Genomic DNA, 20,392 nt, shown 5'->3' on the forward strand with positions numbered 1-20,392 from the left:
CTTCTCCTTCCGAAATCTCTTAAGAATCCACACTTCACACTCCCCCAAATATACAGGATGTCCCTGAAAGCTCGTGTTCACAGTGCCAATCAACAAGTGCTGAACAAGTCATAAAATCCACCCCGAAACTGAGGGGTGGGAAATATTTTATTTCGACACAGCAGCGACAAAGTGAAAAGTCATTACAAAGAGAGGAAGAGCTTAATTAAAAGCTCAGCGCACACAAAGTTCCAATGAAGTGCGCATACCGTTGGGAAAACTTTCAAAGCTGTTGTTGCATAACTTCAAATTGAAAATGTTTCCATATCGATTCAAAGTGGGAAAACACACATGATTTGAGTGTAAATAATTGAGGAAGACATTTTAAGTGTTTCAGAAGTGCAATTTTGATTAAATTTGTAAAAGGACTCACATAAGGAAGATGCATTAATTCCTCTTCTTACACGATAAAACCCTAACTAGATATAATGACACTGAAATCTTCCTCGGTATAAAGAGCCAATTGTCTTCCTGCTCTTTGTCAGCGCACAGCTTCTTTCCCACGTTCGCCAAATTGACGGAGATTGTGGAGGAAAAAAATCCGTGTAATCTGGCAAGTGTGTGTGTGACAGAGGAAATAAACTTTTTAATTACATCGCTCTCGGCGAATGAAGATGTCTTGGAGGACGAAATGAGAGTGCAAAGAAATAGTGTTTGTTAATTAAACTGCATATATAGTGTCGCAAGCGTTGCTGGAGGGGCAAAAGGCGGCACTTCATCATTGGGGGCCGCGATGCTATGCAATCGATTACATTGAGCACCATTGCACGCCCAAGAGTGTACACAATATTGAGTTGAGCGGGTTTAATTACAGCGAAAACCAACACCATAAATCGTCCATTGCACCATCCGCTGCTCTCCAGGAATTCCATGCATTTTGCCCAGCATTGTGAGAGCGCTTTGTCGCCAATTTTGTGCTGAATTTGATCGTCACTCGCGTTGAGAGTGGAAAAAGACACCATTTTGATATGGAATACTAATAGTTAATACATTATATTTTCTCCTATTTCTTCTTTCTTGTATATCTACCACGTAATTCACGTCAGTACACTAAATCTTAATACAATTTCTACGAATTACCATTTAATTTTCTTATATACTCAGTTATCTCTGCACTTCTTTTTTTTTTAGTCCTATGCAAGGTATTATCCTCGTAAATTCTATCTCACGGTGTTACAAATAAAAAGAGAGTATAGATGGAAAATTAATTAAATTAATTCCTATTGCGGAGAATTAAATTGCCATTAGGATGTGAGGGAAAGAAAAAAAAAACAGGACGGGAGTCCAGAGGGATGAACTGAGGAGAGAGAGAGTCTTAATGCGCGCAATACACACAATTTTTACCCAAAAGCACCGAAATGCTTTCTTCTCCTGCTTTGCGCTCATCCCCCTCTCTGACCATTATTAATTTAATTGGAGAGCAATGGAAGGGATAAAATCGAGTTGAGGATTAGTGGACTTGAGGGTGAAATTGTCTTACTTTTCCGCATGATTTCGTCCAGAATTGGTGTGTTGGAAAAAGTGGTCCATTTTAGGCGCTATTATCTTAAATTAGACCTTTCTTTTGGCTATCGGAATCATTGAACCCACTCGTGATGTGAAAACTACACGCTGGAAGAGACAAAGAAAAAGAGAAGAGAAAAAAAGAGACGATGAGCTTAAAAATCTACTAAAATAAAATATCTCTGTATCTTGAATCTCACTAATAAAGGAGACAAACTTATAAATTAGTGAGAAATTGCATGATTTCTAGCATTAAGTGTGTAAATCTATTTCATTATTATTCCATCTACCGCGCATTCTTGCACATGTCATCATGTCTCTTTAGGCAAATGATCACTTAATTGTGCTCATTAGTGGGTCATTTGCATGATTTTTCCATCCACTTTCCTCAATTAGCTGCATGATTATGGATTTATTTTTGTTACACTAATTATTTTATTATCTCATTAGTCGAACGAAGAAACGCACCGAAAACCTCGCTGAGGTTGGTTATATGATGGGATTAGAGAAGCTCTCTATTTCTTCTTGTTCTTGTTTTTCCGCTTCTTGCGGCTCTTGCTGGAATTTGTACTTGAATTTACCGCTGCTGGAAGGCCCGTGTCCTGGACATTCGCCACAATCTCGTCCTCCTCCACCATCGCCTCCTCGGCAACAGCATTGTCCACATTGAGCTGCGACATCAGACGCTCCTTCAGCTCCTCATCGGCTGTCTCCTGGCGCGCTTCCTGCGTGGCTTCCTCGTCGTCTTGGGCGTTGGGATTGCTGATCACCTGACACTCCTCAATCTCATCATTGGCATTCTCCTCGTCCTCCTCGTGCAGAGTGGCGGGAAAGCCATTGCCAAAGTGTGAATTGCCCTGATGATCACTGAAGACGCAATCATACTCAGCACCCTCGGACTCATCGTCATCATCATCCTCATCCTGGTCCTCATTGTCACTCTCAGTCATGCTCCTGGATCGATTGAGCTTCACCTTCTCATTCTCCAGCAACTCCTGCAGAACATTCTTCATCTTATCATTGAGACTGAGCTCATATCGCTCGTTCGCCTCGAACTCCGCCGTCTCCTCGTCCAAGGACGGATAGTAATCATCACTCGATCTGCCCACCGTGATGGTGTTTGCCGCTCCGCCACCGCCAAGGATCGGATTCACCACCTCCACAATCGTCTGCATGGGCGCATACTGCATTCTGGCATCTGTGGCGTCCACCCCTGGCCGCACAATGAACTCCAGCGGCCCCGTGGCGCCCTCAGACCGACACTGGACGGTGACAATGGAGGGATTCTCCTCATCTGACGGCGTCGCAGCCGGCGTGCGCGACGGATCCTGCAGTTCTATCGAGATTATCTTCTCCTGACACGTTTCCACCTACGAATTGGTCAGAGAAAGTCAGTGGATTCTCCACACCAGACAGTTGTGTGGCACAACATTCACTTTACTCTGCCCTCTAGTGCGCTTCCACAGCCAGATCTACAACATTGTCCATGCCTATGAAAAGCCAACCGTTTCTGCCAATGGTCACAACAAACACATTCTGATGCATGCACAAAACGATGTGCGATGACTAAAGTGTGATTTATCATGCAAAGGGCGATAAAGTGAGTGAAATTGAATGCCTTTCAACTTGATCAAAATCTTCAATTTGCTCACTTGATCGCCCCTCAAACATTTCTGCCTCACTAAATAATACACAGAAAGAGAGAGAAAGAATATATAGAAGAGTATTAAAAGCCAATTCACCAAATATAACTGAAAGAACCATTTGCACAATAGTCACATTCCATCCATTGAATTTCCAACCCATAACAAGAAGTTGCACACATGGGGAAAAAGTGAGAGAAAGAAGTTGAGAAACTTGAGGAATTTTCAATGTACAGCAATTTTCCATATGTATATATGTACATATATAGTTTAGCGTGTGGAGGAAAGAAAAAAAAAACAAGAAGTCGTGAAGAGTGAAAAATATTCTACAAGATAAGAGGGCAAAAAAATTTTCTATCGTGCGCTTTTGTACTAAATTGCATTTCTCCATTTTGTGCACGTTATCGCAATTGTATTTTCTTCTTCTTCTTCGTTCACCAACTATACAATATTGGAGAAGTTTTTTTTTCTCCTCTCCTTTACAATTTTTTCTTCATTCTGTGTATATAAATTTTAGGTTAAAATCTCTGAAGAATTTTCTCTCTCTTTTATTCCTCTCTATTTTTATTGACATAAAAAGAAATGCAGCTAAATTTGACTCTATCGAAGATTCTCTAAGAGTTTTATTGAGTGGAATAACTCTCTCTTCATCGTTTTCTATATATATAGTTTTGCTCTTCTTCCATTCCAACCCTTCTTTTGCGCAAAATAACACACAAAAGCAGGAGCATTTTGGATGCACAGCATGTTTATTATTGTATGTACTAAATCATTTTTGCTATTTACAGCAATAGAAATTGTTGTGTGTGAACTTTGCAAGAGAACCAGACACTTGTGATTGTGCCAGAAAGAGAGGAAAACTTTGTGCAGAAAATTAAGACCTTTTGCACAACTGACAGACATTCTCTCTGGAGGAAGGATAAAATTTTCTGTCTCTCCAAACTCAAATTCTATTAAGTCAAATTGCATTTTCTCACTTTGTCATTTGTGCATCACATGAGTTTCCCAATTTTCTCACAAAACTTTCATCTCCTTCTCACTTTCCGAAAGAATCACACACATTTGCAGAGAGAAAATCACGATCAAGAGCAGTGATTTTCAGGTGGAAAAAAACCATTTCTTCCAAATAATTACACACAAAAAAAAGTCTTTAACCAAACTCTTAGCTTTTCGCTAAAGGTAGAATGAAAAAGAAAACCTTAACTGCTCAAGAAGGTAATTTTCCTCTGTGAATCTTTTTTTTTCTTCTCTCTTTCAGAGAGAAACTTCTGTACAAAAAGTATTGGCAAAAAAAACACACAAAGAGAGAGTTTATCAGAGAAGAGGAGCAAATTTAAAAGTTTTCTCACTTCTAAAAGTAATAAAGAAAACAGTAACAAGAGATAATAAAAAAAAGGAAGCTTCAATGTGTTTCTAACCTCAGTTTCGATGAGCTTCTCAATATATTCAATAGTTCTGATTTGTGGTTCCCCAGTAATTGGACAAGCAACTTCTTCTGTACGCCGTGTTATCTTCTCATCGAGAACTTTTTCCTTTTCGCGGACGACCAAAGCACCAGGACGCGACTTGACAGCAATACGAGGAAATACTAAAGACTGTCGACAGAGAATTTGGCGCAATTTTGAACATTTTTTTTTTGGTTTGGTTTGTCAATTCAGTGTGTTTTTTTCAGGTTTTATGTTTTGGTTATTGGGAAGAGAAAAAAAAAGAAATAAAGAGAAGAAAAATATCAGAAGGAATGATCAATAAAATATAGGAGTTAAATAATAGAGACAGATGAATTTCAGTCAGTTTGTGAGAGAATGCTTTAATTGGATATAATTTTGTGACTTCTCGTTTGAATTAAAATGCTGATAAGTGTCCAATTAAAACGTCCTCAATGGCTGATTATAGGAAATCAATGATATTTCTTCAGTATCTCTCTATGCACAATTATTAGACGACATAGCAAATAATGTATATTAATTTGTTCAACCTTCTCCCAGAAAATCTCCCCCAAAAAATATATAAATGATCCAATTACAAATTTATTCATCACACAATGCGTCGCTTTATCTCCAAAATATTCCCCCAGCTGAAAAATCCACATACAGACACAATTACAGTAATAAAATAAAGTACAGAGACAAGACAACAAATATATATTTATATTCATCACAATATATTGATTCACCCCAACATTAAAAATGCGATTAGTTTAGGAAGAAAAAAAAATACCCCGAGAAAAAATCACCTCTCATGTCATGATTAAATGGTATAAAATAGAATTAAATCAAGCGACAAATTAATTGGAGATTATTCTGAGTTAATACTGAGTTTCTCATGGGAATTATTTTTGCTAGGGCAAATAAATTAATTTGCACTGTGTGGCAAGGCCAAAAAATTCCCACTTACCTCATTTTTACCGCCTCTGTCCTGACGCTGCTGCAAATTTGATTCATTCACAGCATTTTGAGCTTGAATTATGCTCTGAATCTGCTCTGCACTCTGCTCCAGGGATTTCAGTCTCGCCTGGCGCCACTCGCGCTTCCTCTCCGCCCTGCATTTTGCCACACAGCAGAGAAAATACAGAAAACATTCTTTTGCATATAATCTTCACCACCACAGCTGAAAATCACATTAATCCCAACCAATTTCACTGTCCAAGCGCGCCCTTAAGGAGCAATTAGGACACTTCTGTTCCACGCAAGCTCAGCAATTCCAGTATAAGAACAGTGATTTCAATTACAGATTTGCCCTTCGCACCAACAAAATTTAACCCTTGGGAATTTGCACGCGTGAAATATCCCGGAGAATTCATTCGGGATGCCAAAACACGGGCTAATTTCGCGGAGTAGGCAAACAAACATAAAGCTTCAGTGGCCACTACTGCATTGTTTGCTTCGCTGTAAACATTCAACGGGATACAAAAGGAGAGTTCACATGCACTTCATCATGATGCTTCATGAAAATAAACAGCATTTTCCAGATAGTTTTGAAAATAAACACACTTCTCTTCGTATTTATGAGCGTCATGGCTGTAATACTGAAAGCTCTTTCACTCCGTTAAATCGATCTTCCTTTATCCTGGCGAAGCAAATATTCAGAGATTTGAAATTCAATTGATTCAATTTCCTCCAATTTTATCACAAGAAGACTATTCAGTATTTTTCTTCAATCCAAATTATTTGGTGTTGAAAAAAAAACCACAACTGTGAAACGCAATTTTTATGTCATTAAAGCGATACTTTGACATGCTTTTGATAATTTTGTACAAGCAAAGTCCGTCTTAATTACTTTAATCATTCATCTGCATTAATTAACGTGATTAGAAATGGTCATTTTTTTCCCCGCTCAAGATTTCCTCAGCATCGTTGGGATAATATCTCCTCATACCGACAACTTAATCCCCCCGAAACCTCACCTAATCCATCCATCCTCCCCTCCGGAAGATCTGCCACTCTTTGTGGTCTCCGTGGAGATGTTTGAGGGGGATTTGGCGGAAAATCAATTTCCCCCTTCGCCTCGTGGCGCCCCGAATGAAAAAATGGGGGGCAAAAGACGTGTTGGCCTTACCTCAGAGCTTTTAATTCCGCCGGGCTCAGTTGGGCTTCGTCAATTGGCCGCTGACTGGCCGGCTGGCCAGCGTCGCGCGTCCGCTTCTCCGCGTTGGCCGTGCGCACGGGGATGCGACTCTGGGGCGTCTTGGGTGCTTCGGGGGACGGTGAGGATGCGGTGGCGACAAATGTGAGGGATGATGGTTGCGATGGTGAACTGGATGAGCCACACGACATACAGAGACAGATATTTAGCAATCAGACAACAAAACAGATTCACGGGAATTCGGAAAAATATCGCATTCACACATTAATTCCTAAAACGATAAGATTATAAGTCCAAAACACCCTCATTTTACCTCTGTCTATATATATTTGAATGAATTCATTTATCGTGCATTTCCCCAAATGAATCCACACCTCATGAATTGTGCACAAATTCCAATTATAATTATAAAAATAAACTGTTAAAAAAGTCACTCTCTGGGAAAACTTCAACTTCACTCCATTTGTCACAACAGCGTGCAAAATAGTTTGTCCCACATTTTGGACGCGCGCGAGAAGCTGCATTTGGATAATTTACCGAGTGAACAATAATAAATTTTGGTTGGGATTTTAATTCCCCCCATTTTATTATTGTTTCTGCGTGCAATCCCAGGCAAGAAGAGCCCAGCGGCAAAATGGCAATAAACATGATTGAGTGCATAAATTGTTCATGTTTCGCCTCATAAATTATTTCAACCCCTTCTCGGACACTCACACACACACAGTTAATTAAACAGGCGGGTTTTTGGTCAGGGGTGGAATATTATTTAATAATATTGCAAAATTTTCACCATCGAAAGACGAGGGTGGGGAAAAAAAAGCCCGTTCGTTCACACAACCAGTTGGAAAGCCAACACAAATAGCAGTTAAAAGATAATTGCATGAATAAAGAGATGGGAATACAGGAGGTTTTCGTGCTCTTGTTTGAAGAATGTTCTCCAAGGTACACTCCAACTCTCCGGAGCTGAGTTGGAAAGAGTCTAGATGACCATTTCTCCAGTTCTCAGCTCACGTCGAAGTCGTGTGCTTATTTTTAAGAAACCCTCAACCAAGCATGACAAAGTGGTTAAATGTAAAATGAAGAGGAATTATGCAGTGAAGGAAGACCAGATAGCAAAAAGAAAAACACAAGAAAACAGTAGCAAATCCTACCAAACTCTTTTAATTTGCATTAAAACTCTCAATTTTTACACAGCAGCGAAAAAATATTTCCTTATTAATTGAAATATATTCACAAAAAAAGCAGAAAAAATAAGCTCTGTAAATATCTTAGAAGTCAGCAATACTATTTCCTAAATACTGCATCAATTTCAGCAAGAGGATTCCTGCATAAGAATTAATAAGGATGGAAATGTTTGAGAAGCACTCTTGTAACGAACTTTCACACATTCAAAAATCCACACAAAAAACTTTCACGAAAGCTTCGCTTGTCAGTCACACTGGCACGCCTGCAAGGTCACGTGCATGCCAGTGAGTGAAGTCATGGTGAGTGTTTAGCATTTTGCTAGGGTGAAAATGGGTGTTTTAGTGTGATTTTCCGGTGAAATTCACGAAATAGTACATGAGAAAGCAGCTTTATCACACTTGTAAATAATACCTATTGTAAAGTATTGTTAAATTTTATCGAAAACATCGCATTTTAGTGGAGATTACCAGTTGAAATGACTTCTGTAAGTTGCGTAACTTTGGGTGCTACCTTTCTTCACCTTCTTTTATTTGTTTCTCGTGCCTCTGCACTCTAATGGAGTACTTTATGCTAATTAATGGCTCTTCGTGTGATTTTTCTTTCCTCTGACAGAGAGGCGAGGGATTGCGCGAGAGATTGGGAAGTTACAAAGTGAGTATCTGTCAACATAACCTCATTCCGGGAGTTTCACAGCCATTTATTGAGAATTTGCCCCACTTTCAGGCTTACGTCTCGAAAGTCACGATAAATGGCTTGGAGAGGACGAAGGATGACTATGTGCACAACACCCTGAAGGAGTGCTATGACATCACAAACGTCCGGGACTTGGTGGAGAAGGTGAGAGAAGTGAGAGAGCTTCTGCTCTCAATGGGGGCCTTCCGGGAGATCAGGGCGAAGATTGACGTAACGCCGGGCACAAAGTACGGCTACGTGGTGGACTTCTATGGCGTGGAGAGTCGCCGGATAAAGGGAAATGTGTCCACGGAGATGAATCAGTACGAAATGGTGTCCAAGGCAGAGATTCTCCTGCCCAATCTTGCCGGAAGAGGCGAGAGTCTGAGCTTCGAGTATGCGTACAGCAACAGCGATCAGAGTCGTCGCAATTTGGGCTTCAATGTGAAGCTGACCAAACCTTTTCTCCACCGCAAGCTCATCGGAAAGTATCGACCACAGTGAGTTGTTGTGTCTCTCGGAAAGTCTTGTCTTCACATTTGAAGATCTCTTCGATTCTTTACAGGACATTTTTGCATTTATTCGACAACACCTCGAAGAACCACAACAACTCCTACACAAATCATCAAGCTGGCGGCACTCTGAATCTAGTATTTAACACGTCAAACCACCTTCAGCACACACTGCAGTATGAGCTCTCCTTCCGCGAACTCGCGGGCATCAATCGCCAAGTGCCTCTCTTCGTCCGGCAACACTTCGGACCACGCCTGGCATCAATTGTGCGCTACATCATGAAGTACGACGATCGCCAGGATCGAATCTTTCCCCGCAGCGGAACAATGTTGTGGACAACACTGGAGAGCAGCGTCTTCCGTGAGTTTTTAACACAATTAGAACAACAATTTGCCATGGAAGAGTGACTTTCGAAGTCAACGTGCTAAATAACTAATGACACAGCTCAACGAGTGCAATTAATTTGCTATCGATTGCAGGAAAAGTCGGCGATATCCACTACATGTCGATAACGTCACACTTGGAGCGGAATTTGCCTCTCTTCTGGAACATGTCACTGCAAATGACAGCCCGCGGTGGATTCCTGAGAGAGCTCAGCCCCGAAAAGCCCATCCCAATCAACAGTCTCTTCACCATGGGTGGCCCATATTCACTGAGAGGCTTTGAATTTGGCGGCGTGGGGCCACAAATTGAGGGACACTCTCCAGGAACACACGTAAGAAGCACTCAAAAAGTCTTTCAAGGACAGAAACTGTATGAGAAATTGATCTTTTCAGATGTTTTGGGCAACTGGACTTCATATCTGGGCTCCATTGCCTTACAGTAGCTACTTTTACAAGTTTGCCCGCTTCTTTAGGACGCATTTATTCTTCAACTGTGGCAATGTGGACTCTAATTTAGGTAACTTCTTAGTTTCATCACTAAATTGAGAAAATTCTGATCTATTCTCGCTCTTTTTGCCTTTGCAGACACAATGAGAAGTGCTGCTGGAATTGGTTTGGCTGTGGCTCTCGCCCAATTTGCGAGAATCGAGCTCAATTTCACACGACCAATTCACACCCAGAAGGGCGACAATGTGGCTAAAGACGTTCAATTCTGCCTTGGACTGGACTTTATCTGAATTTGTAAAGAGAGAGAGATGAAAGCTCAGCGAAAAACATTGTTAAAAAGTGTCTTTTTGTTAGAGGAATGTTGCAAATGAAGCTTTCGTAAAGTTCCATAAAAAATGTGGATTTCACTCATAAAAATATTGCTGAAAGGGAGAGAAAAGGCGATTTAGCTTAGTTTACCTGCTACACCTGGAATTGTAGGCGTCCTCATCGTCGTCGAAATTATCGTCTAAATCGTCGGATTCACTCAATTTGGGCTTCTCATGACCCATCGTGGCGATTTTCCGCTCCTCCTCCTGCTTCAGCTTCTCCACTTCGTCTTTGGACAAGAACGAGAAGACTTTGTCTGCAGGGAGTGAAATAGCAGTTGAATAATCATCTCTTAATCAATTTGGGGGAGATTTTGTGGCTAAAAATTATTAAAAAGGGTGAGAAAATCAAGAAAAAAGCAATATTTGACAAAATATCACTTATTTCTCCAGTTTTTTCACTTCAAAAGCTGTTTTTAGCTTTAATTTGTCAATTCCAATACGACAATTTCTTAGAAGATTCCTACAAGATTCTCTTAAAACGCATGAGAAGTCTCTTAAAAATGTCTTACACATTTTAGCCATGCCATCTTCCCCTTTTCTCTTAGCTTAAGAGACGCCAAAATCGTACCTGTCTTGGACGCAGTCTTGTGCTGATCTTCCATGGCATTCTCAAAGAATCTCTTCTTGTCGGACACGGTTTTGGGTGTCTTTGCCGATGCCGGTGGTGACTACGGAAAATGCATGAATTCAACAAAAACAGTGCAACAAATATTTGACGGAAAAGAAATAGAAAGAAAATGAAAATGAACTGAAAAGAAGTGAAAAAAACATTTATAGGACGCCACAAAATAAATTCACTGCATTTTCTGGTGTCTTATAAATATTTTCGTTTATTTCTCACAAATATTTTTTCATTGTTAAAGAGAAAAAAATAAAGGAAAAGTAAATATTAGTAAATAAAAGGGGGACAAAGACGAGAAATCAAATGTGCATTAAAAAGTGTCCAGAAGACATTGAATTATAGTAACTTAATATATTTTAAATTTTGTAAGTTGCAAAACGAAAAATGTGCCGTGCGTTAAAATATATATATTAAATTTGATTTATAGGAAAAATAGTAATAAAACTGAGAGATGATGTTTGCGTAGAAAAAATACTATGGCTAAAAATTGTTTGCTGGATGAATAAATCTGGCTTAAGTTCTCTAAAAAACACTAAGTGACTAAGAATACTCTCGATTTTGCGGGCAGGCTTTTCCACTCGTGCGCAATGGACAGAGCGGAATGTGCCCGGGAACACTGAAAGAAAGCTAGACTTGTGTCTGCTTGCCGACGCTCTGATTGGGACTGTTCTGAGATGGGGTGAAATTGTTAGGTGGCGGTGAGGTGACACGCAAGGGGGTGAGGTTGCCCTGTCCGGGGAATTGCTGGTAAGGCTGCGGTGCCCACTGCGGCATCCCGAACACCGCCTGGGCCGACGGGTAGCTGTAACCACCACCGAATCCCGCCTGATACGGCTGATTGGCGCCACTCACCAGGAACTGCCCGCCCGGCGGCGGATAGGGCACGTAGTAGCCCGGCTGCTGGGGCATCGGCAGGTGGGAATAGTGCACCGGCAGAATCTGAGGTGGCGGAAAGATGCTGGGCGGCAGAGCGTCCGCCGCCGAAATGGCCGTGATGTCGGAATCTGAGTCGCTGAGGAAGGGATTTGGCAGCGATCGATTGTTGTTGGCATCATCCACCTCCTCTTGCAGCGCCTTGCGCACCTCATTCTCCCCCAGCAGAATGCTCCTGTGCACCTCCTCCGTCACCAGGATGTTGTCCTTGCAGTTCTCATGCACGAGTTCGGGCGTCTTGGGTGACGGCAGAACGTCATACTTCGCCGGAATGACTTCGTACTGAAGAGGTGACTTGACTGGTGGCGGCGGAGGACGCACAGTTGGTCTCTCCACGCTCCTCACTCTGTTGTACGGCACTTTCTTCGCCTCCGGCACTGGCGGCAGCGGCGAATAGTCCGGACTGAATGGTCGCGGAATCTCTCTGATGGCATTCGTCGCGGCATCGTGCTGGAACTCCACAAAGTCACCCTGTTCCATCGATATCCGATTCAGAGCGTCATTCTGCACCAGATCCGCTTGCTTCACATTCACCGGCGGCTTCGGCGGCACCGGAGGCTTTCCACGCGGACGATCGGGCAGAGTGGAAGTTGACTTGTACAGAATTGGCTTCTTGATGGGAATCATTGACGGCTGACTGAGGTTCTCATTCGACTGGGAGATCTCCTCAAAGCCCTTGTGGATGTGCCTGAACGTCCAGGCATAGTCGTGATCATAACCGTAAGCGGAAATTGGGCGATTCTTTCGTCCCTCTTCGCTATCCGATCCAGATTCACCGCCTCGCGGGATCTTGGAATACTCCTTGTACTTGTCTGAATACCGCTGAGCCGACAGAGCCTCCTTCCGGAAGGGATTCTCCCTCTCGAGCTCCTCCTCAGCTGGCTCTTCCACAGTGTCCGGAATGGGTTCCCGCCTGAGTGTCGCTCTTGGCGATTCAACTCGCGGACTCGGTGACCGAAGAATGCCTCTTCTCTTAGGCTTATCAGCGTATCTCTCCTCCACTCTGGCCACTTCATCGCTCTCATAGCTGAAGATATTCTCATCTGATTCCACATATTTGCTGGGATCCGGTTTGGGTGTGTACGGACGATGAAGTACCGGCGTTTCTGGGGCTTCTTCGCTGCTATTCTCACTCAAATCGAAACTCACGGACTTCCTGTGATTGTCACTCTTGTAGGAACTCACAGAGCTGCGATCCGATTCACCTCGATGCACTGCTTTCTCACTCTTCTCTGGCTTCTTCGTGGGCGGCACTTCAGTTTTCACCTCCACAACTGTCGGCCTGAATTGCCTCTTTGGCTCCGCCGGCAGGGGCTTCTCATACATCCTGTTCTCCTCCTCACTCTCATCTGACACATCATCGAGTGTCGCCTCCACGGATTCCCTCCTCCTCACAGGCACCGGAGGCGTCTTCTCCACCCGCTTCGCTCTGGGCAGACTTCCCGCTTCGCTGGCATCTGAAACAGAAGGTGTTCTGGGCCTTCCTGAACCCTCACCCTTGGCCAATTGCCTCTGCTGACCGCCTCTCTGTCCCTCGATCTGCTCGCCACGCGCAGAGAGAATCGGAAGAGAAAAAGATCATGGCATTAATTCACCCCCAAACGCACTCACACTTCAGTCAGTCTCTACAAACATGATGAAATTAACACACAGATGATCCCAGATCCAATTTTTTTGCCACCAACTTTTCAGCACATTTTTTTTTGACTGCTTATTATTCATGAAACACTTTTGGGATGAGATTGATGATGGGCCAATTGAGACAAAAAAATATATATCTAATGAGGATGAAAGAAGCATTAGCAGAAAATTATAAAGGACACACAAAAATAGTCTTCATTATATAAAACTTAAACATTGAAATAAAAAAAAAACAGACGAAGCAAGAAAATTAACAACTTTCAACAGAATTCCTTCAACAAAAGCATCATTTTCTGATATTTTTATACTCACAAATAATTTTCGTTTTCTGACTCTCTTCTAAATCTTTTCACAGAAAACATTTAAGCGATCTAAAACTTCTCTCTCTCTCGCTCTCTTAACAGAAAAATCATAACAAATTGGAAATTAAGATAAATAAAATTGCCTTTTTTTTTGGTAATTCTTTAAAAATATTTTTTCTTTTATAAATATATTTCACGATCTCGTCATGTTATTCCTCCATAAATGAAATGGGAGATAATAAAATCCTCTTCCGCCACAGGACTAGCTAAAAAATCCACTAAAACTCAGACAAAAATTATTTTTTCTCTTTTTGCCTTTCTTGCAAAAATTACAAGTTAACTGTTCAATAAAGTAATCTCAAAGATGTTCTTTCCTTTCTCTTTTTCTGTCACTTCTATTAAAAACCTCACTAAAGGACAACGAATTGCTTTAAAAACTATATACACCTCTCAAATCTTCTGATCCTTTTTTTCTGCTTCTTTTGTTCACGGAGAATGATAACAATAGAATAACTAATTTCAATTATTATTTGTTCTCTCGGGGAAACCATTGGAATTCCTCTCTCTCTCTCAATTTTTAATCCTTAAATTACTCTCCACAAACTTTCCTTCCTCTTCCTCTCTTTCAGTGTTTAACAATTACATTACAATTATACACAATGTTAGGAAACATCAATTTTTCCAATTTCTGTTCATTTCATATCCTGTTACCAGTTTTTATCTACTTTTCGACAAATGAAATTCCTCTCAAAACCCTTTCAGAAAGACTAATTTCTAGTCCATTCCAAAAAAAAATAAACTCCAAATAAAAATCCGAAAATCTTGTTCGTTTATGAAGGAAGAAACACAAGATAGAAAAGAAAACTGATTGAATTTTCTCTTTTTTTTTCTTTTTAACACTCTTCACCGTCAATTGTCCACTCTTAAGAATGTTACAACACTCAACACTAAACACTTCAGAGAAGTTTGTACAACAGAGATACTCTTTTTCCGATAAAATATGGACCAGTGTGTGATTTATCATTTTCATTTTGTGCTGGTTTTTGGTTAACATCTTATGTTAAAATTGATTTCTTTATCATTTTGTTCAATACATTTCACAGAGAAAAGGAGAAACATTGGGACAGTATTTTTTTCTTTTTTTTGGGGATTTGAGACATCAATATATGAGAAAAATATAACACTTCTTCTACGCACTTCTTTGTTTCTTGTGACTGTTTCTCAGTTAAATCCTCTCAATTTCTTACACATTTATTTTTTGGTCCAAGGAATTGGTTTTTTTTTCATGTAGTTTTTTACACATTTAATACAGTCATTAGAGAGGGAACAAAAAGAATCTACATTTTACATCTTACACAAAGTTCTTTTTTTCTCTTAAATTCTCAAAATAATCAATTTTCTCTCTGTCACTATTATTTTTTTTCTTTTTCTTCTTCTATTTTTCTTATTATCATTTCAAGGGCGGGATAGAGATTGATAAGAGATTGTTTCTTCAGTTATTATTATTTCCATTGATTGATTGAAATGTGTATTTTTGTATCATTTTTTTTCTCTGTTCTTTTTTTCTTCTTTTTGTTGTAAAACTTGTACGTTTGATGCACACAAAAAATGGCAGTTATTCATACGATTTGGAGAAACTCAATCAAAGGGATGATAAAATTCAATGTTTGGACTTAACAGAAAGATGGTTTGTAATTAAATCTACCTACAAAATTTGAGTATTACGAATTAGTTAGTAAAAAGGAAGAGTGAGTGAGATAGTAAAGGGAAAAAATAACTCTTTCAAAATTTTCATCTCTTAAACTAAAAGATTATATTGACTAAAGTAAATTTTTCCACCTTTCACTACAAATAAATTAATTAGTTCAGTCTTGTAAACTGTTACCATTAGTTAGGGACGATTTTTGGCCGATGTCTGGAACGGCAGAATAGAAAAATATTTGCAATTTTAGTTTTTTTCATCATCATCATCACTAATAATTACGGACAATTTTCTATTTCTCTCTCTTTTACTAAATATACCAAGATTCATTACAAAATTCTTGACCAAACACATCAGTTTCCTTTCAAATGCATCATTATTATTATTATTATTATCAGGAATAGGCGAGCACGACAAATATATTTTAATTAATATTCACTACATCGATTCACTGCAGAACTATATAACAATTCTCTTTTCGCAAAGACACTATCAAAAAGGTTCAAGAAGAAACGTCGCATGCGGCAAGATTTCACATTTCAGGAGTTGTTTAACAAATAAAATCACATGCTTACAACTTTTTTTTCTTTTACCAATTCATCAATCTAATAGCCTAGCAAAAAGAATTGCCTAAATAAAAAAAGAAATATATATATCCGATAATTTATATAACTATTCATTTGGACATTTTATGCCTAAAACACTATCTCTCAATTAATTATAACCATTGAAATTAGCTTAAACTCTAAAAGTTGTTGATAAACGGCAACGATTTCGCTACAAAAAGTCAACAAGTACAACAATACTCAATTAATCTCCTTCTCACATGGCATTACAGATGGATTAACAAACCTCCAGAGAGAGCACAACACTCACAGAAAGACACACACACACACATAAATGTACATAAGAAAAAGATAAACACTCAAATAAGAGATTAAAGACACTTAAAAGTAATTAATATGGAAATGCACAAAAGGCATTAAAAATAAACAGAAAATCAGCAAACAATTCTTTTTTTTCTCTTTCCTCTTCTGCAAACAATAACCAACATAAAAAATATGTAGATATAGAAAATTTAGAGGCACATTTTCGGCATTATTTCATCATAGAAAGTAGAGAAGCTCACATTTATTGTATATATAAGCTTCTATATATGCACAATTTAAGAGAAACGAAACAAGAGATAAAACACACTGCACTGCTTTTTCTCTTTTAATGGTTTGTGATGCATAAATTTGGCAAGAAGTCTCAGGGTGACTAAGTAAGTTATAAGACACAATTTGGGATAGACAAGGAAGTGCAAAAGGATGAGGAGGAATTGCAATTATTCACAGTAAATAAACACAGAAATTAGGAACACAGAATGGAGTGTTTTTTTTTGGCTTTGAACTCCTCTCATGAGAGTCTTTTATCACCACATGCACTCTTCCTGTCCTTTTGGGGGATATTTTAGACAGAGTGGGTGGTTGACAGAGTAGGAAAGAAGAGATGCAATGAGAGACACACAGAATGGCCAAAAATAGAGCTTGAGGAAGTGGAGAGAAATCAACATACCTGTGGTTGTGTATCAAGTGTATGCTTGGACATGACAATTGTTGTGGTCTTCTGCTTCTTGTCATCATGATGCGCCTCAACTTGCACTTCAGGCGGCACCTCGGCATTCCCACCAAGAGCCAGAGACTCGGCAGCCCTTACAATATCCAGCACCTGCCAAAGCACACAACAAACATCAATAACAACATCTCCTTCAATAGATGAAACTCTTACCTTTTCAGGTGTGCTCTTCTCCTTCATAAGAACCAAATCTGACGGCGTTGAATTCACCAAAGCCAATTCATTGGGTGGTTGAGACTTCTCCTCCACCTCATCCACTTGCAGTGACTTTATCTTCTCAATCGTATCGGTGAACACTTCAGAATCCTTTTGAAAAAAATACAACACAATGACAAATTCAATTACATTTCAATCTTCTGTTCAACTCACCACAAGATTCTGCTGTTGTGATGTCAAATCATCATCCTCACGATCTAAACTTGAGATACTCTGACTCAATTCCGATCCCGTCTCTGACGCCCTCGAGCCCAGACGTCTTCCCGTGTTCATTCCAGCGCCGTGAATCAGCGCAGACTTATCATAACCCTTGCAGACAATTAAGTAGAGTTCATTGCCGGCCGATCTCAGTGAATCGACGGCCTCTTGATGGGAAGCTCCCAGCAAAGACATTCCATTGACCTCCAGAATTCTCATTCCAACCTAAAAAACAAGGAAGAAAGATTGAGAAGAAGTCTTGGAAGGAATTATCATAATAGAATTTTCACCTTCAGTCGACCATCTCGTCTTGCAGCACCACTGGAATTGATCTTAGACACGAAAACACCCTCATCAGTTGCATCCAACGGATTACCCTTCTGACCATTCAATCCACCCTTGATGTGCATTCCCAGGCGTTCACCTTCGGCCTTCACCAGCACAACTTGCTGCAGAGGAGAGAAAGAAATCACGAGAAACCAGTCAATCAATGAATTCCACCAAACAATCTTAACTACTTCAGCAACATCTATCGATGAATTCAATGATAAAATTCCCATGGAAAAATGCTTGCCAGACAGCTACATACCTCATCTTTTAATATTTCTATTTCGCATTGCTTGCATTTGTGATAAAAAAAGAACGAAAAATTTGTGATATAAAAAGCATTTGCAAAATGGATTCGATGAAAAAGCTCCTCTTTGACAAAATAACAGATAAAAATTTCTTCTCTAAAAGCCATTTTTTCAGCTTTTTTTTAAAGAAAAAAAAAACACTTTGATTGTTTAAACAACAAAGCAAAAACCAAATAACACTCAACGAAAAATAAAACTCTCATTAATGCTCACCTGGAAGCCAATTGGAAGTGGATCATGTTGAATTGTGAGAGTGATATCATCACCAGGACGAAGGAGTTCCATCACTGCCTCCTGATGCGTCGCCTGTGTCACATCCGTTCCATTTACCTTCAATATTCGATCACCCATTCGGATCTTGCCAGATTGGGAGGCAATGCCGCCAGGAACAACCTGAAATCCAGGAGATTTTTCAGTGAAATCCACAGAAGAATCAAACGGAAGAGATTTTTCCTTACATGTGAGATAAATATTCCAGGTTCATGAGCTCCAAATGGAACACAAGAATGATCTGTACCACCGATAATGCTGAAGCCAAGAGAGCCCTGATTCTTGGGCAGCTTCACATCCTAAAAAAGGCGAAGAGAGAGATTTTTCAATCAAATTACAAAGTAATTTTACAGTTGAATTTTCACACACAAAAAGCACAAAATATTGCAGAAATAAATCATAATTGTGGGTCTTTTTGGGTCAGTTTTGCAAAAATTGTCAAGGATAAAATTGCAAAACATTATAAAATGTACAAATCTGAAAAAAAAAATCCAATATCAAATATACAAAAAATCCCATCGTAACTCTTTTCCCATCTAATAAACACCCGCGCAGAAAAAAACCCTTCCACGACACCCTGTTAATTAGTAAAGTAACTAAATACATTTTAGTAATCCGCATGCCATAAACCGATAGTTATCTTCTTCACCAGTTAATTAATGTGTTTTCCACCTCAATTCCAATGCAATGCATTTCTCGCTAAGTTAATCCATCATGTACTTAAATAACTACTATTTGTTTATTCAATTGTCTAAGAATGATGCGTGATGAAAGTATGGAAAAGGATGTGACAAAAGGATAAAGAGAAGGGAGAGATAAAAACACGTGTCAAAAGAAGAGAAAAAATCTGAAAGTGAAAGATTAATTACACAACAATTTTGTTCTTTTTCAATCCAAAGTGATGAATAAACCAAAAAAAAAAAACAGAGCAGAAAGCTGAAAATAAATCATAGGTAAATTTTGCAGTGAAAAAAGTCCTCCCATGAGTACAAAAATAAAAATATAATGTCATTAGGAGCATAACAAATCCATGAATTTCACATGATAACATTAATCACAATTTGCTCAATCAAAACCCCAAATGAAAAAAAAACCACACACATTTGAGTGGATGAGAAAATAATTTTGTGATGATGATAAGATTTGTAGGTTTGATGACTGGTAACTGATAAGTGTGCCATTTGTCATGAATTATTCAGCTGCAACTCCATTTTGAGCCAGAATTTGACGGCCTGGAGAAAAGGGTCTGATTTACACCCACTTTCAGGATGACCACACAAAAGAAAGAACATCCTTTATTGGCAGCAAAATTAATTCAGTGAAATTTACTATGTGTTGTGTGTGTGTGTGTGATTCAATTGTCACCGAACCCAAATGAAATATCAATGAGGCGCTTTAACTCCCAAAGAAATTCCCACCACATTTACTCAAATATGACATCATGTTTTATCAACTTTAAGCCTCTCTCTCCCGCCTTTTGTCTGATTCTCTCTATAGGTAGCCAGAATATATAATTAAATGCCAACATTTTAGTGGAACAATGCACAAATTAATAAAATATTAAACTTTGCCCATGACTAGCAAATAAAACGACAAACAAGTAAACGAGAAAAAACTCTTCCAAAACAACTTCTACATTCTCTACAGTTCAAGTAAAAAAATAACAAGAATTACACAAAAAATCATCTAAGAAAAATCATGCTTGTCTCTCAGTCTCACGGCAAGAATGTCTCTCAACAATGACTAACACTAAGAGTTCTATTGAACAGAAACATTGCTAAAGGAAACACTACAGACATTTTGTGTCATTGTGTAATCTCGCTATCGTGAGTGACTTCTCCGTGAAAATGTGTGTCACAAAAAGATGAATGTGTGAAGGTGATGTGGGAAGTAATAATGCAGTGATAATGAAAATTTA

At 39.3% G+C, this 20,392-nt stretch overlaps 2 protein-coding genes across 16 annotated transcripts in view; one reads left to right on the forward strand and one right to left on the reverse strand.

Annotated features, from left to right (window-relative positions):
- Positions 1–1,155: 1,155 nt before the first annotated feature.
- The window catches only part of LOC132257209 (protein lap4), a 58,941-nt gene continuing 39,704 nt past the window's right edge, over positions 1,156–20,392 (reverse strand). For 6 of the 15 annotated variants that reach the window (XM_059754029.1, XM_059754028.1, XM_059754027.1 and 3 more), the window contains 14 exons: positions 18,663–18,773; positions 18,418–18,597; positions 18,159–18,188; positions 17,860–18,018; positions 17,525–17,794; positions 17,309–17,461; positions 17,096–17,248; positions 11,813–13,432; positions 10,907–11,006; positions 10,427–10,592; positions 6,741–6,938; positions 5,580–5,724; positions 4,604–4,780; positions 1,156–2,912 (listed from right to left, as the gene is read on the reverse strand). In XM_059754029.1, coding sequence (XP_059610012.1) covers positions 2,058–2,912; positions 4,604–4,780; positions 5,580–5,724; positions 6,741–6,938; positions 10,427–10,592; positions 10,907–11,006; positions 11,813–13,432; positions 17,096–17,248; positions 17,309–17,461; positions 17,525–17,794; positions 17,860–18,018; positions 18,159–18,188; positions 18,418–18,597; positions 18,663–18,773 — 4,317 coding nt within the window. In that variant the 3' untranslated portion in view covers positions 1,156–2,057. Of the gene's footprint in view, positions 2,913–4,603; positions 4,781–5,032; positions 5,260–5,579; positions 5,725–6,740; positions 6,939–7,888; positions 8,092–10,426; positions 10,593–10,906; positions 11,007–11,812; positions 13,433–17,095; positions 17,249–17,308; positions 17,462–17,524; positions 17,795–17,859; positions 18,019–18,158; positions 18,189–18,417; positions 18,598–18,662; positions 18,774–20,392 lie in introns of those variants that run through there. The other 9 variants (XM_059754025.1, XM_059754023.1, XM_059754026.1 and 6 more) reach the window with 9 other exon arrangements.
- LOC132257211 (SAM50-like protein CG7639) lies at positions 8,120–10,380 on the forward strand. Its single transcript, XM_059754039.1, has 7 exons — positions 8,120–8,436; positions 8,565–8,603; positions 8,676–9,124; positions 9,190–9,497; positions 9,617–9,852; positions 9,914–10,037; positions 10,106–10,380. Exons 1-7 carry the CDS (start codon positions 8,428–8,430, stop codon positions 10,255–10,257), a joined length of 1,317 nt encoding a protein of 438 aa, XP_059610022.1. The 5' UTR covers positions 8,120–8,427; the 3' UTR covers positions 10,258–10,380.

This window comes from Phlebotomus argentipes, unplaced genomic scaffold, assembly GCF_947086385.1.
Source record: "Phlebotomus argentipes unplaced genomic scaffold, Phlebotomus argentipes genome assembly contig_42, whole genome shotgun sequence".
Lineage (NCBI taxonomy): Eukaryota > Metazoa > Arthropoda > Insecta > Diptera > Psychodidae > Phlebotomus > Phlebotomus argentipes.

Excerpts from the sequence above, each read along its gene's own strand:
- LOC132257211 (XM_059754039.1), top strand. Across the intron at positions 9,853-9,913 it reads GACACTCTCCAGGAACACAC|ATGTTTTGGGCAACTGGACT; the intron begins GTAAGAAGCACT and ends TGATCTTTTCAG. Across the intron at positions 10,038-10,105 it reads CAATGTGGACTCTAATTTAG|ACACAATGAGAAGTGCTGCT; the intron begins GTAACTTCTTAG and ends TTGCCTTTGCAG.